The sequence below is a fragment of the Anguilla rostrata genome, chromosome 11 (assembly GCF_018555375.3).
Source record: "Anguilla rostrata isolate EN2019 chromosome 11, ASM1855537v3, whole genome shotgun sequence".
Classification (NCBI taxonomy): Eukaryota; Metazoa; Chordata; class Actinopteri; order Anguilliformes; family Anguillidae; genus Anguilla; species Anguilla rostrata.
In genome coordinates this window covers 37,269,648-37,284,701 of record NC_057943.1, presented here as the reverse complement: position 1 = coordinate 37,284,701, position 15,054 = coordinate 37,269,648, and the positions used below count along the sequence as shown (strand labels likewise).

At 49.8% G+C, this 15,054-nt stretch overlaps 1 protein-coding gene across 1 annotated transcript in view; it reads right to left on the bottom strand.

Moving 5' to 3' along the window:
* wdr6 (WD repeat domain 6) overlaps positions 1 to 13,374 on the bottom strand; it is a 16,056-nt gene extending 2,682 nt beyond the window's left edge. Inside the window, 10 exon segments of the mRNA XM_064299817.1 lie at positions 163 to 218; positions 639 to 2,180; positions 2,556 to 2,662; positions 8,388 to 8,504; positions 8,670 to 8,747; positions 9,068 to 9,846; positions 9,849 to 10,785; positions 10,787 to 11,834; positions 12,293 to 12,400; positions 13,124 to 13,374. Of these exon segments, the coding sequence (XP_064155887.1) occupies positions 1,546 to 2,180; positions 2,556 to 2,662; positions 8,388 to 8,504; positions 8,670 to 8,747; positions 9,068 to 9,846; positions 9,849 to 10,785; positions 10,787 to 11,834; positions 12,293 to 12,389 (3,798 nt within the window). The 5' untranslated portion in view covers positions 12,390 to 12,400; positions 13,124 to 13,374 and the 3' untranslated portion in view covers positions 163 to 218; positions 639 to 1,545.
* Between the last annotated feature and the right edge of the window lie 1,680 nt (positions 13,375 to 15,054).

Genomic DNA, 15,054 nt, shown 5'->3' with positions numbered 1-15,054 from the left:
GATTGACATTTTACAAAATATTTTGTATTTAGAAACTTACACAGCTTTGGCCACAGAAGTTATTTCATAATTGTATTCAGTATCAGATATGCAGAATAATACTACAGTACCTTGCTTGTCACTTTTGTCACATTGATAATATCACCGTGACAACCTCATTACCTGCTGTCTTGCCAGAAGAGCCAATCAGCGGCAGCCTGTCCCGTGACATCACTAGTCTGTAGTGAAGCAAGCACAACATTTTATAACGCTGTCACACAACTCTTTCCCTCTACAGTACACCATAACAAAACTAGCGTACAAGTAAAATGAGTAATTAGTAATATATCTGGGTGGTATTCAACAGTCAAGAGTCAGTCACAATATTCAGCCCTGACAGTAGTCATGGTTACAGTATTCACAATTGTCAGTGCTAAAGTATTCAACCCTAATAGCGGCGATGGCTTCAGTATTAATTTCAACACTGAGTGCTCAGTGACAGTATGCGGCAGCTACAGCTTTGCTCACAGTATTCAGTAGTGACAGCGGGCTGTAGCGGTTTTCATCAGTGACAGTTTTCACTCAGTGCTAACAGTCAGCCTCCACAGCAGACAGCAGTTGTAGTAGTAGTTGGCACTGCGACACTGGAAAAGCGTTACCTCTCTGACTGACGCTGGTTTGTGGGATTTGGGGATGGGTTTTCCGAGTCTAGCAGCCTCTTCCGCCAGGATGTCCCCGCACCGCAGCCAAGCAAGGAATCCCTCAGTAAGACCAACCTCTTTCCCTGTCTTTCTTTCTTTGAAAAGGCGAGGACCCTCTCAGACAGAGTGGAACATGACCGTCCTCTTTCCCTTTCTCTGTCTCCCTCCCTCTCTCTCTCTCTCTCTCTCATTCTCTCTCTCTCCACCACTCAACAGTGAGCAGTTCCAGACACGCTGGCAGACACACAGACGCTGGACAAAAGGCAACTTGAAACATCATCAAATATGCATGCTGAGCGCCCCACTCGTTTCCACAACGGCACACACAACACCGACCCGTACTCCACACGCAGCATAAACGCTTTATTTCACAATAATAAACCTTATCTCACAATTATAAAAAGTATACTGTCAGCAACAACACGAGCACAAGCGATTGTGATTTAGACTGCAGTCCCAGCAGACTGCATCACCTCCCTGCGATTTGCCACCGGTCTGCCCTGGTCTATAAATATAATAAAGACTGTTCCGGTCCTCTGGTTCACGCCAGCCACGGCACAGAGAGCAGGGATACCTGTCCCTGACACGGCAGCGCAGGTCTGCTGCACGCACGCGTGTCTGTAGGCGTGAGGTCCGTCTGCATGTGAACGGCGCGCTTACACACGCTTGCGCTGTGCGTTCCGTGTGTGTTTCGTGTGTGCATTCCGCGTGTGTTCCGTGTGTGTGTGCAGGGCGAGAATCTGAGGTGACTGAGTTCCACCTCCAGCCGAGCTTTGGGACGTCCTCCAGGCCGGCTGTGTTTGTGGAGCGCAGGGAGAGCGCATGACCTCTGACCTCTGACCTCCCACGCCCGCCGTTCATTCCCTCACTCGTTCGCCCTTTCCCTCTCCTCTCCTCTGATTCGCAGCAGCTGCAACCCCTGACCGCAAACCGCCGCCCAGGCTCCGCCCCCCGGCCCAACCCCAGGCCACGCCGCCACGCCCGCTGCGTCCGCCACGTGCGAGAACAGCGTCCCCTGGTGGCAAAGGGCGGGACCCGAACGGTGTGGGGTGGGTCCCTGTTCATGAGGGGCGGGGCCCTGCTGGTTAGGGCCAGGGCCGTGTGGGTGAGGGGCAGGGCCTTGTTGGTGAGGGGCGGGGCTGGTCAGTTGCCAGAGGCACACGCGTTGGTCAGGGGAGGTGGAGACCAGCAGGCCGGGACCCAGACGTTGAAGAGCCGTCACCGGGGCAGCGTGAGCCAGGGGCACCGAGGAGCGTGACTGCAACTGCACGGATACAGCACCGCCCTCTACCTGCGGCCGGGGGAACTGCAGCCGAATATTAACCACTGACAACTGCCCGTCATCTCCTCCGCTTGCCACAGTCATCCAGGCTGCTTCTTTCTCCCCAGGCTCCGCCTCCTCCTCCTCATGGTCCGCCTCCTCCCCATGCCCCTCCCACACGACCAGGCTGTTGACACCACTCTGATGGACAGTCACTGTGAAGCAGGGACTGCCTGGACCTGGGAAGGCAGGAAAAGTGTGATACACATCAGCACACACCCAACACGCAAAGTATTTAAAGAATGACTCCCTCCAGTTCTGGCACATGCACACGCACACACACAGACACACAGACACACACAGACGCGCGCACACCCACACACACGCACACACACACCCAGACACACAGACACACACAGACGCACGCACACACAAACAGACACGCACACACACAGACACACAGACACACACAGACGCGCGCGCGCACACACACACGCACACACACACCCAGACACACAGACACACACAGACGCAAGCGCACACACACAGACATGCACACACACAAACAGACACGCACACACACAGACAAAGGAACAATTCTGTGCTATAAATACCATTCCACATGAGGCCAGCAGTGGAACTGGCTCTCCAGGCTGTGAGTGTGCTCATATCCCACAATGCAACACTTCCATCTGTGGCCCCACTGAACACAAACAGCCTCCTGAGGGTGAGAGGGAGGGAGGGAGAGAGCAAGGAAGGGAGTGAGAAAGAGGAAGAGAAGGAGGGGGAAAGAGAAAGAAAGAAAGGATAAAGGAAAGAAAGGCAAAAAAGAAGCATGTGGCAAAACGCATTTAATTAATTACATAATTTATATTATAATTAGAAATATGGTTGTTTTGATCCTGGATGCTGATTGGCTGAGACCATGTTTGTCAGTGATCGTACGTCCGATACAGTAACAGTAACTCAAACTGTATCACCCCGCGCACAACTGTTACTTACGAAACAGTATGACTAAATAAATAATATTGTGTTATCAATTCATTGTTTCTATACACTGTAACAGTTTTATTACAGCAATACAGCACTTGAGGCTGTGCTGTATGGTGCTAACAGGGGTTCCCAGGACTACACTTCCCATCATGCCTAACAACACCCCTGTAGCTGTGACTGTATTGGGATGGCAGGTATGCCATCCCGCCAAGTTACGCCTTGGCGGGGGCATGCCCCCATACCTATACAGCACCGAGAGTTTGGCACTTTTCAGGGTTCCCCACAGAAATAACCACAACAGCCACAGACACTCAGCCCTTAAAAACATTAAATTCTGTACATTCTGACCCCATTTCAACAGACAGAATTCATAAACAACTTCACATGTCCACACAATAAAGCCCCAAACTAAGGGGATTTTGCGTTTTCTCCTTCTTCTTCTTCTTCTTCTTCTTCTTCTTCTCATTCTTATTTTTCCTGCCGCCTATCCCACTAACAACATGTCTCCCCATTGGACATTTCACTAACACCAGCCAAATCTGCCCTACACGACCCAATCAAAAACGCGCATACACACGCAAAATACCCATACATTTGTATTCTGAAACATTTCCCGTTTAAACAGCTAGTCCACCTGTGGCCTAGTGGGTAAGGTTACAGTCTTGGGAACATGGGGTCGGAGGTTCAAGCCCAGCTTAGAACACATTTCTTTAACCTGCTTCAACCCTCACTAATAATTGTCTACTAGCCTACTTATCAATTATTGCTTTTGCACCATATTTACCCGCCGTTCACCGTTCAGTTATTAACCGGCTACAATATTGCTAAGCCACATGGATTCAACGGGAGCTCTTCTGTGCTTACTGGCCTGTGTTCTTTAAAACCACCGGCAGGTTTGCTAATGATATTTCACGCATTGCATAGCTATGGCATTAGCTAACGAAGTCACGGCAAATGTATTCCTTTCATTAAAAAGTTACACCAGTTCACCACTGTGCCATTTCTATTAACTATATTTCTTCACTTGGCTACCGTACAAAACTTTCATATAAGCAAACGCCACGCTTCTATTTCTACATTCATGTTACCTCGCTCTGTTCTCTATCTATAGCCACATACGCTACAAACAATTACTACTTGTGTACATTCTGCAACTCCGCAATTTGAACAGCTAATCCATCCGTGGCCTAGTGGGTAAGGTTACAGGCTTGATAACACTGGGTCGTATGTTCAAGCCCAGCTTGAAACACGTTTCTTTAACCTGCTTCGATCCTCACTAATAATTGTCTACTACTTCTTAATTATTGCTTTTGCACCATTTCTACCCGCCGTTGACCGTTCAGTTATTAGCCGGCTACAATATTGCTAAGATATATGCATTATGACTTACCGTCTGTACGTTGGGTTATTGACCGGCTACAATATTGCTAAGCCACATGGATTCAACGGGAGCTCTTCTGTGCTTACTGGCCTGTGTTCTTTAAAACCACCGGCAGGTTTGCTAATGATATTTCACGCATTGCATAGCTATGGCATTAGCTAACGAAGTCACACACTGGTAAACCTCACTCACTCACGGCCACCCATATGCATTTCATGACGCAAATGTATTACTTTTATTTAAAAGTTACACCAGTTCACCACTGTGCCATTTCTACTAACTATATTTCTTCACTTGGCTACCGTACAAAACCTTAATATCAGCAAACGCCACGTTTCTACATTCCTGTTACCTCGCCCTGTTCTCTATCTACCCACATACGCTACAAACAATTAGTACTTATGTACATTCCGCAACTCCGCAGGTTGAACAGCTACTCCGTCTGTGGCCTAGTGGGTAAGGTTACAGGCTTGGGAACACTGGGTCGTATGTTCAAGCCCAGCTTGGAACCCGTTTCTTTAACTTGCTTCGACCCTCACTAATAATTGTCTACTACTTCTTAATTATTGCTTTTGCACCATATCTACCCGCCGTTCACCGTTCAGTTATTAACCGGCTACAATATTGCTAAGATATATGCATTATGACTTACCGTCTGTACGTTCAGTTATTGACCGGCTACAATATTGCTAAGCCATATGGATTCAACTGAAGCTCTTCTGTGCTTACTGGCTTGTGTTCTTCTTTAAAACTACCGGCAGGTTCGCTAATGATATTTCACGCATTGCATAGCTATGGCATTAGCTAACGAAGTCACAGACTGGTAAACCTCACTCACTCACGGCCACCCATATGCATTTCATGACGCAAATGTATTCCTTTTATTTAAAAGTTACACCGGTTCACCACTGTGCCATTTCTACTAACTATATTTCTTCACTTGGATACTGTACAAAACCTTAATATCAGCAAACGCCACGTTTCTACATCCATGTTATCTCGCCCTGTTCTCTATCTAGCCACATAGGCTACACACAATTACTACGTATGTACGTTCTGCAACTCCGCATTAAAACATTACATTTAAAATCATGATTCACTCATAAGTATAACTACTAGCACTGAACATGAGAAAAACACATTCGTGCAATAGATTACATTACAGGTAAATAATGTGTGCAATGTTATTTGACCCTCCACTTCAACAACCAATGTTCAATACCGACTGTTATATATACCATTTGATAAGGAATATAAGCTCGGTCATGGTCACTCCATTTACTTCGCACTATACTCCGTGATCATGTCAACCTTCACCTACATGCCCATTCTGCTAAAAACATATTGTTTCAACTACGGAATTTCGTAATTTCATTTTAATTTCTCCCACACTGTTGTTATTCTCTCATATGCAAAGCCTGCTGGGACATATGCGTCTGCTCCTATTCTCCACTATCATGTTTTCGGTTCTAGTTTAGCAAAACGGCGAAGAGGATTCCTACCTGCAGATTAGCCTATCAAAATGCCTTATAAACCTTACAAACACTAAAAGTGCATCTCCACGAAATAACAGACAATGGAGCAGGACAGAAGGATAAACCTTACAAACACTAATAGTGCATCTCCACGAAATAACAGACAACGGAGCAGGACAGAAGGCTACACAAGTTGCGACCTAGGGAGTTATAATTCTACGGGCGTGTTGATTATTTTGTCAGTCAAGGCTCGTTGGATGGACGTCAAATCCGTGAGTACATACCATATTCCATCTGCGTTTCTGATGCGTTTACGCTTACGCCATTGCATCCTTTCTCACAGACACTGTTTTACATATATAGCAAACCGAAACTGCTGAACGGTACACGCTCATCACACTGTACAGATTCACACAACGATAGCCATAATCCACAACCGTTTCTTGCAGGGTCGCATTTCTCACTCTCATAATAAAACGCTTTGCAAAAAGAACTGATATCTCATAAAAAACACGTTTTCAACGTACAAAAATGCCAAGTTACTAAAAAGTATTGATATCAAAATGACGCCAAGTTACGATACTACAAACAATATAGGCTATCTTGCCTCACCGAAATGACATAAGATGTATCTCAAAGCAATGCTACCCAATATTTCCTCAGTTCTTTCAAGTCACTTGGCCCTTGTTTTCTAATCTTACCATTTCACAATATCATGCAAACTTTCTGTCAGATCAAAGAGACAAATATTTCGAATTGCCTCATGGAACACATTGAACATTGTACATTGAAATTAATGTATAAATTCATTAATGTACAGAACTGCTGCTGAGCAACGACAGGAAGCACATTTCTCCAGAAAACATGTTTATACTTGCTTCTGAACTGAATTTGAGTACATGTGCAAGTTATTGTATATTTGCTACGTACAATAAATACTGCATGTAAAACACATATTGTACATACATACATAGAGAACTTCTTTATCCGCATGGGGACATTTCCCTGGCAGCATCTTACATTCACATTCACGAACACACTTGTACCAAGAAACATACTATCATTCACGCAACAGAAAGCCTGGGCAGCGAAATACATAGGCCTACATACCAATACAAATTGGACATACACACACCTATTCAATCAATCTTGACTGTGAGAGAGCCATCCACACATATATTTGGCCTGTTCATGTAGTGCATGCTTATACACAGGGCCAAGTGACTTGAAAGAACTGAGGAAATATTGGGTAGCATTGCTTTGAGATACATCTTATGTCATTTCGGTGAGGCAAGATAGCCTATATTGTTTGTAGTATCGTAACTTGGCGTCATTTTGATATCAATACTTTTTAGTAACTTGGCATTTTTGTACGTTGAAAACGTGTTTTTTATGAGATTCAATACACAGCACTGCCTCTCATGCTATATTGCTTAATTAGTATTCTACAGTACACATGAAACGTGCCAGAATTATCAATATCTGTCAGGATTGCTTATTGCCTGATAGGTCAAAGAGGCAACCCTAAGTTCATCAGTTACTCATTTCTGTCTAACTTCACATACACAACTTCTACTGCTACCTGTCAGATAAAAATGTAATGTGTTACAGTCTGATAACGGTACAAAATGGCAACTCACACTTTTCTAACAGCTTACAACCTAGCACAGCTTACGTAGGCTACATCACCATGGCCATATACCGTGTTTTCACAGATACATACATCTCATTATTGATATATGAGAAATACGAGAGCAACCACCATTCCCAACATGTTTATATCTTTGGGGATCTAATGTATTTCCATTTTACACATGGCTTGGCGATATACTATCGACAATTACTAATAACTACTGTTTGTTACACTAATCAAAAGTGGACACTCATTATTTCAAGTATCACTATTACCAATAAAGCTTAGAAAGCAGCTTTTGAATGGGCAAAAATGCTTCCATTTTGTAACGCTTGTTTCTAAGTTATTTTAGTAATTGTGTATTCTTGCTGTATGTGCAGGGGTATATGGAGGATGGGTTTATACGTATGTGCATGGCTTTCCTTTTTTACTGTTGGCATGTAAGTGTTGTTTTTGTACAGTGGGGGTAAAACTAATTTCCGTGTTAACGGATAATAAAGCACAATCTTATCTTAGGCTACATTAGTACAATATTATAGGTCGAGAGATAGAGCTTTGGAATCGTACACCGAGGGTTCATGTTCACTTCCAGAGCCTTAAGAAAGCAGAGAATACTAAATACATCTCACACTAAACACGTACTGCACTGAACACATTACGCACTGAACACATCCAGCACTGAACACATCCCTCACTGAACACATCCCTCACTTAACACATCCAGCACTGAACAGATCCCTCACTGAACACATCCCTCACTGAACACATCCAGCACTGAACACATCCAGCACTGAACAGAACCCTCACTGAACACATCCCTCACTGAACACATCCAGCACTGAACAGATTCCTCACTGAACACATCCAGCACTGAACACATCCCTCACTGAACACATTGTGCACTGAACACGTCCCACACTGAACACAGCGCAGAAGCTTTCCTCACAGAGCACTCTCCTCTCACCGATTGCCCAGACGGTCCTCCATCCAGCAGGGGGCGAGACTGAGCACACAGCGCTGGTGATAGAAGCTCTCCCACAGCAGCTGGAACTTCCTGTCCACTTCACTGACTGAGAAAACTCTGAGAGGAGGAGGAAGGGAGGGAGAGACGGAGGGAGGAGGACAGAAGGAGAGAGAGAGCGAGGGATATATAGAGGTGGGGGGGGGGGGGGTCAGTGAGTCCTGGCTGCTTCCCTTATTCTGGGCTTTATCTCCTAATTAGAAGTGAGGTCCACCTGCCACCCACCTCACGGCACCATCACTGCAGGCCACAGCTAGGAGGACCCCCGCTGTCCCATCATGCAGCACTGCCAAAGACATGTACCTGCAACCACAGATCCTCAGACCAATGCCACATACTCACACACAGCAAACATTACAGCACACAGCTCTGCACATACGGGATACAGTCAACTGAAAATTAAACTGTGTGTGTGTGTGTGTGTGTGTGTGAAAGACAGTGAACGAATAAGTATTTGTACCTGATATTAGGTTTTTTATTGCTGATTTACATCTGCTTACCATCACATTTGCTTACCTTGCTAATGTGTGGCCATGCCAGTAAAGCCTGTTTTAATCTGAAACTGACTGAGGAAGAGTATGACAGCGTTTGAGCGCGTGCGGTCAATCTGACGATGGCAGTACCTGGTCTCAGGGTCCATTTTCACGGTCTTGTGCCGGTTCCGCCTTCTTTCCCACTGCTCATCCAACCGGTGGCCGGCCACCTGGATCACCTGACAGGTGGGCGGGCCGGGCCCCGGGCCCCAGCCAATCAGCAGCCGGTAGCACTGCAGCTGAGCCCTGCCCCCGGCCGAAATCAGCAGGGCCGAGAGGGGGGAGGCCGCCGCCGTCTGTCCGTCCGCCCCGCCGCCCCCCCGCGGCACCGCGGCGAGGGCGCGGACGCTGGAGATGTGGTCGGTGACGACGGACAGCACCGCGAGTTCCCCGCCGACGGGCCGCGCAGCCAGCACGCTCAGGGTGGTGTCCTCCCCCCCGGACGCCAGCACCTCCCAGGGCCCTGCCCGGCCCAGGCGACACACGCAGCCCGCGCCCCGCCCGTGCAGCCCCGGCCTCAGCCCCCAGCCGCCGCCGCCGCCGCCCCCCCCCGCCCCCCGGGGGTCCCGGGCGGCCGCCACCGCCCCCTGCTTCACGAACACCAGGCCGGAGGCCGGGGCGTAGCTCCAGGACCGGTGGCCCCCCCCGCAGGGCACCGAGAGCAGCCGCTCCCTTCGCGCCACGTCCCACACCACGAAGGAGACGGAGTGGAATCCCAAAACCGCCATCCGCCCCCCCACCTGCCCCGCCTCCTCCTCCTTCGCCCCCGCCTCCGGATCCAGGAACAGGACCCGCTCCACCCACTCCATCCCCCGGCACGCCCGCTCCACCCTCAGCAGCTCCAGCCGCTCCCCTCCCCCTCCCTCCTCCCCACCCTCAGCACGCGCACGCAGCCGTCTCTCCCGCAGCTGAACAGCGCCCCCTGGTGCTCGCACACCCACGTCACGCCCTGCTTCCCGTGAGCCCCGAACAAAGTCCAAACCGGCTGCACCGCCTCTCCGTCCCCTGCCTCTCCCTCTCCCTCTCCTCCCTGTCTTTCTTCTTCTCTCTCAGCCCCCTCTCCCCCTCTCTCGTCCCCCTCACCCTCTCTCTCATCGCCCTCTCCCTCTCTCTCATCCCCTTCACCATCTCTCTCATCCCCCTCTCCCTCTCTCCGGTCTCTGTAAAGCAGAAGGGAGCCCCTCCTGTCTCCACAGAACCACAGCGCCCCCTGTGGCCGGGGGAGGAAGGCCGCGGCGGTGAGCCAGCGTTTAGCACAGGGGGGCAGGAGGAAGGAGGGGAGGGGCTCCACGCTCACCGCCAGGCCCCGTCCGTCAGACCGCACCTCCAGGCGCCAGCGACGCACCTGCCCCGCCACGCCCGAGGCCAGCAGGTAGGCCCGCCCCCCGCCCAGCCCCGCCCACAGCACGCTGTGAACCTTCCCCTCGCCTGCTCTCAGGTGTACCTGGGCGCCGGGCTGAGACAGGGGGAACACGCACACCGCCCCTGATAGGCTGCCCACGGCGCAGAGCCCCGCCCAGGCCCCGCCCCCAGCCCCGCCCACATCCAGCACCTCCATCACACTGTACGACCGGTACTCCGGGCCCCCCTCCCACACCGGCCTCCACCCTCCCCCCTCCCGGAGGTACACCTCCCCCTGGTCTGTGCTCACCACCACCACCCCCCCCTCCCTCCACCCACCCGACCCCACCACTCGCACCACCTTGGGGCTCCCTCTGCCGTCGAACCCCAGGTCCTCCAGTGCCTCGGTTTCAGGGACACCCTCGCCCTCCCCCTCCCCTTCGCCCACCCTCCAGAGCCGGACTCCCCGTCCGCCCCCCAGTGGCGACCCACCCGTGCCGTCCCGCCCCGCCCTCGCCGCTGAGGGCCAGCGCCCGGACCCCGCCGGCCCTGTGGCCCCTCAGGGTGCGCTGCACACGCCCGCTGTGCCCGTCCCACTGCAGGCAGGCCCCGTCCTCCCCCGCGCTGTACACCCGGCCGGGCGAGAGGAGGCGCACGGAGAACACCCGGGCCTGGTGCCCGTACAGCACCCGCAGGCAGGGCGGGGCCGGGTCGCCCCCGCAGCCCGCCGCCCCGCCCAGCCGCCCCACCCCCCACAGGCGCACGCTGCGGTCGTCGGACGCCGAGGCCAGCCAGCCGAGCCGCCGCTCGTACGCCAGGCCGAAGATCACCCCGCCGTGCCCCGCCAGCCGCGCCTCCACCGGAGCGCCCCGCTCGGCCATCCCGCCCCCCGCCCCGCCCCCTCCGGGCCTCCACAACACCAGCTGGTTGAAAACGGTCCCGCCCACCACGACCACGTGATCCCAGCGCTGCCCCAGCAGCAGGGCGGAGTACAGCAGGCAGCCCTCCCGGCAGGAGCGGAGCGCCAGGCTCCGCCCCCTCCCCGCCTCCAGCAGGAGAACGGCATTGTGGGCCAGAGCCACGGCCAGGAGGGGAGCCCCGCCCCGGAGCCAGCGCACGTCGCACACCCAGTCCTGCAGCTCCCGCAGGGGCCCCAGGGCCCGCAGACAGGGAGACCCCCCGACCCCCGCCTCCTCAAAGCCCACCAGCCTTACGGCCTTCCCCCCGAACACCGCCAGCACCGCGCTCCGGACCCCCCCGGACTGTCGCCACGGAGACGGCTCCTCCTCCTCCTCCTCTTCGGAGAGGGCCGCCCTCTTTCCTTGTTCCCGTTGCCACGGCGACGCCTCTAACTCCGCATCCTCCTCCTCCTCGGTGACAGCGGTGCGCGACACTCGCCCCTGTTGCCATGGATCCGGGCGGACGCCGTGGATGCGCTGGTTTCGGAGCGCGGTCAGCGTGGCGCAGACGGCGGGTGGAGCGTGAAGGCTGTAGACAGACAGGTTTGGGCCCTCGCCTGCCACAGACACGGTCACATGCGTCAATCCCGCATTAACTCCACAACACAGCCGTCAGGCACCATCACATCACTCAAACTCTGATTTATATAAGGCCCGCCCCTAATGTACATAAAGGCCCGCCCCTAGTTTACACAAAGGCCTGCCCCTAATTTACACAAAGGTCTGCCCCTAATGTACATAAAGGCCTACCCTAATGTACATAAAGGCCCGCCCCTAGTTTACACAAAGGCCCACCCCTAATTACATAAAGGCCTGCCCCTAATTTACACAAAGGTCTGCCCCTAATGTACATAAAGGCCTGCCCCTAATTACATAAAGGCCCACCCCTAATGTACACAAAGGCCCGCCCCTAGTTTACACAAAGGCCTGCCCCTAATTACATAAAGGCCCGCCCATAATTACATAAAGGCCCGCCCCTAATTTAAATAAAGGCCCACCCCAGCCCTTCCCTCACCTGCCAGCAGGTAGTCCTCCCCCAGGAACTCCAGGGCCGTGACTGGAGCCACCAGCATGACAGACTCCATCACTGCACCACACTTACTGTCAGCCATCTTTTAACCCTCTGACACACGGACAGAGACACACACACAGACAGGACAAGGACATCATGTTCACTACTTTCTCAGTATTAACGATTGGCTGCAGCTCACTGTCCACATCAGAATATAAAACATATTCCTAATTATCATAAAATCTTGTCAAAAATCTACTCAAAATGTATAAGAATTCAATGAGAGGATTTTAATTTTATGGAAAACAAAAATGCTTGTAACTTCATAAAGTATGGTTTCTTATTTGGTATCCTAACACTTTACATTTTACTTTACAAAAATTACATTATATACATTGTAATACAAGTATTATTTGCTATGATCCATCAGAACCATAATAATTTTCCCGTATTCCTGCAAAAATTCAGAACTAGCACTTTAACAGAGACAGTGAGAGACAGCCTGCTCGAAAAGACTGGCCCACGTGTTTCTGGTGCATTTAGTACTGCTGCCCCATATTTAGAAAACACAACTTGTTTATAGCGTGATGGTGCGAAATATAGGCTTTTTCGCAGTTATTGGCTCTGGGTAGATGTTGTTTGGTTCTCAAAGTAGGAAGAGAAAGAATTGAGCAGCCTCTGAATCTGCCAACACCCCACCGTGCTGCACTAGAATCCGGCTACATTGAACACAATCATCGCTGCGATACTACGCGGATATGGACATGCTGATGTGAGAGCTAATGTGAAATATATTTCCTTTTTAGCTCCGTAACTCGTAGTTGCGATACTCACACGACAAACCCCCGAAACACATGATCCTATATTCTGAATTAAGCCAACTAGCTCGGCGGTGTAAATATGTGACGTTTCATATTTGGTCCCATTGTCTAATAACGAAAGTAGCCGTTCACTAGCTGGTCAGAAAGGTACAACCATCGTACACTTGCATATATCACGTTGCAACAACAAATGGCTAAATAACCACGTTACTGTAACTTCTCTATTTTTTTCCATTCACCGGCAGTTTCCTTTTATCCAATCAGAACCAGTTACCTTGACATGTGTATGGAGGCGTGCCTTTTTTCTTCTTCGTGGTATTTCATAACGGAACATCTGACATTTAGATAAATACCGCCATCTACTATGTTGGAGTATGAACGAGAAAATATCGACGGTACCCGTTTACAGTAGCGTACTCAATCTGTTATTTTTTTCAGTCATTGGTCATTACCTGGGTCCACTTTCATATCCTTACTCAGCGATCCTGAGCTTGACTCAATATCCCACCTAGTGTCAGTTCTGTAATTCCTGATTAACATTATTTTGTATATTGTCTAAATCAAACTTTCTAGTGTTTCTGCCACTGTGCAATATAGTACTACTAATTTTTGCTTCATATTTTCCCATCCTGCGTGATGTATTTAGCTCAGTATATTACATTATAGTCTCGTAATAAATACCCCTCCTGTATATTCCTGCTACACATCTCTTTGATGACATTGATGGTTGTATACCAAATGGGCATGTTTCCCTCAGTGTATGACCCTGCCCCTGATATTTGGTCATTATATCCTCTCTAATGAGGGCCTTGGGCGATCCTAAACTCTATGGTATCTCAGCATCAGTGCAGTTTAATGCTAACATGCTACATACAGAAACAGCGTACCCATAAAGACCCCATACAATCACAACAATCACTTTTTAATAGTAATGTATATAATGAACCAAAGAAAACAAATACTATGATATTAAGTCTATTTAATTCAGTTGAGATTTCAAATAAGTTTCTTTTTTTTTAATGCTGACAGCAGCAAAGTTCCTGCATCACTCACTAGTGAGAATTTGGTATTGGTCATTTGAATACCTTACTTATTGTGTAATTAACATGGTATTTCAGGTTTTAGCCAATCACATGGCAAACAGTCAGTCAGTTCAGCCAATGCCGTGAATATTCATATATAACAGACACATCACACCTGACCTCCAGATTTTGCATTTAGAAAAGACACATTTTACGCATAAAGGACATGATATTGTATGTTCATACGTAACTGTGAAAAAGTAAATATTGATCTTTATTTTGTGGCTGACGGAACACTTTACATTCAAGAAACAGGTGCTGCAGATTACCTTTAACCCTCACATGTGAATATTTGATATATACATATTTGATCTCAGTGATTAGATCCATTTGACAGTATTTTTGTATACTTTAGCTGATTAAAGCTGCAGATGTGTGTAAAGCATCTTCCTCCAACTCACGTCTGTGCCAGGCCCACCCACGAACTGTGGTTTGATAAGATGCAACGGCTGACATCTTATGTCTCCTTGGTGGACATGGAGATCAGCAGCCATACCGCCACGTAGCCTGGTCCTGCAGAATGGCTGAAGCTAAGCTAGCGTGGGCTTGTTTGGGACTTGCATGCGAGACCTCTGGGGAACACTATGTTGCTGCTGGAAGTGCTGTTGGTGGGCCAGTAGGGAGCGATCTTCTCTCTGGTCGAAGAATCCTCGATGTCCCAGAGCAGCGATGGGGACACTGCGCTGTAGGAGATGCCGTTCTTCAGATGAGATGAGTCCTCACTCACTGTGGTCATTAAAGATCTCATGCAAAGAGTAGGGGGTCGGGTTCCCCGGTGTCCTGGCTAAATTACCTACCTGCATCTCTCAACCTGACATCTAATCATCCCCTGATTCTCTGAAAACACTGTCCTCTCCCTCTC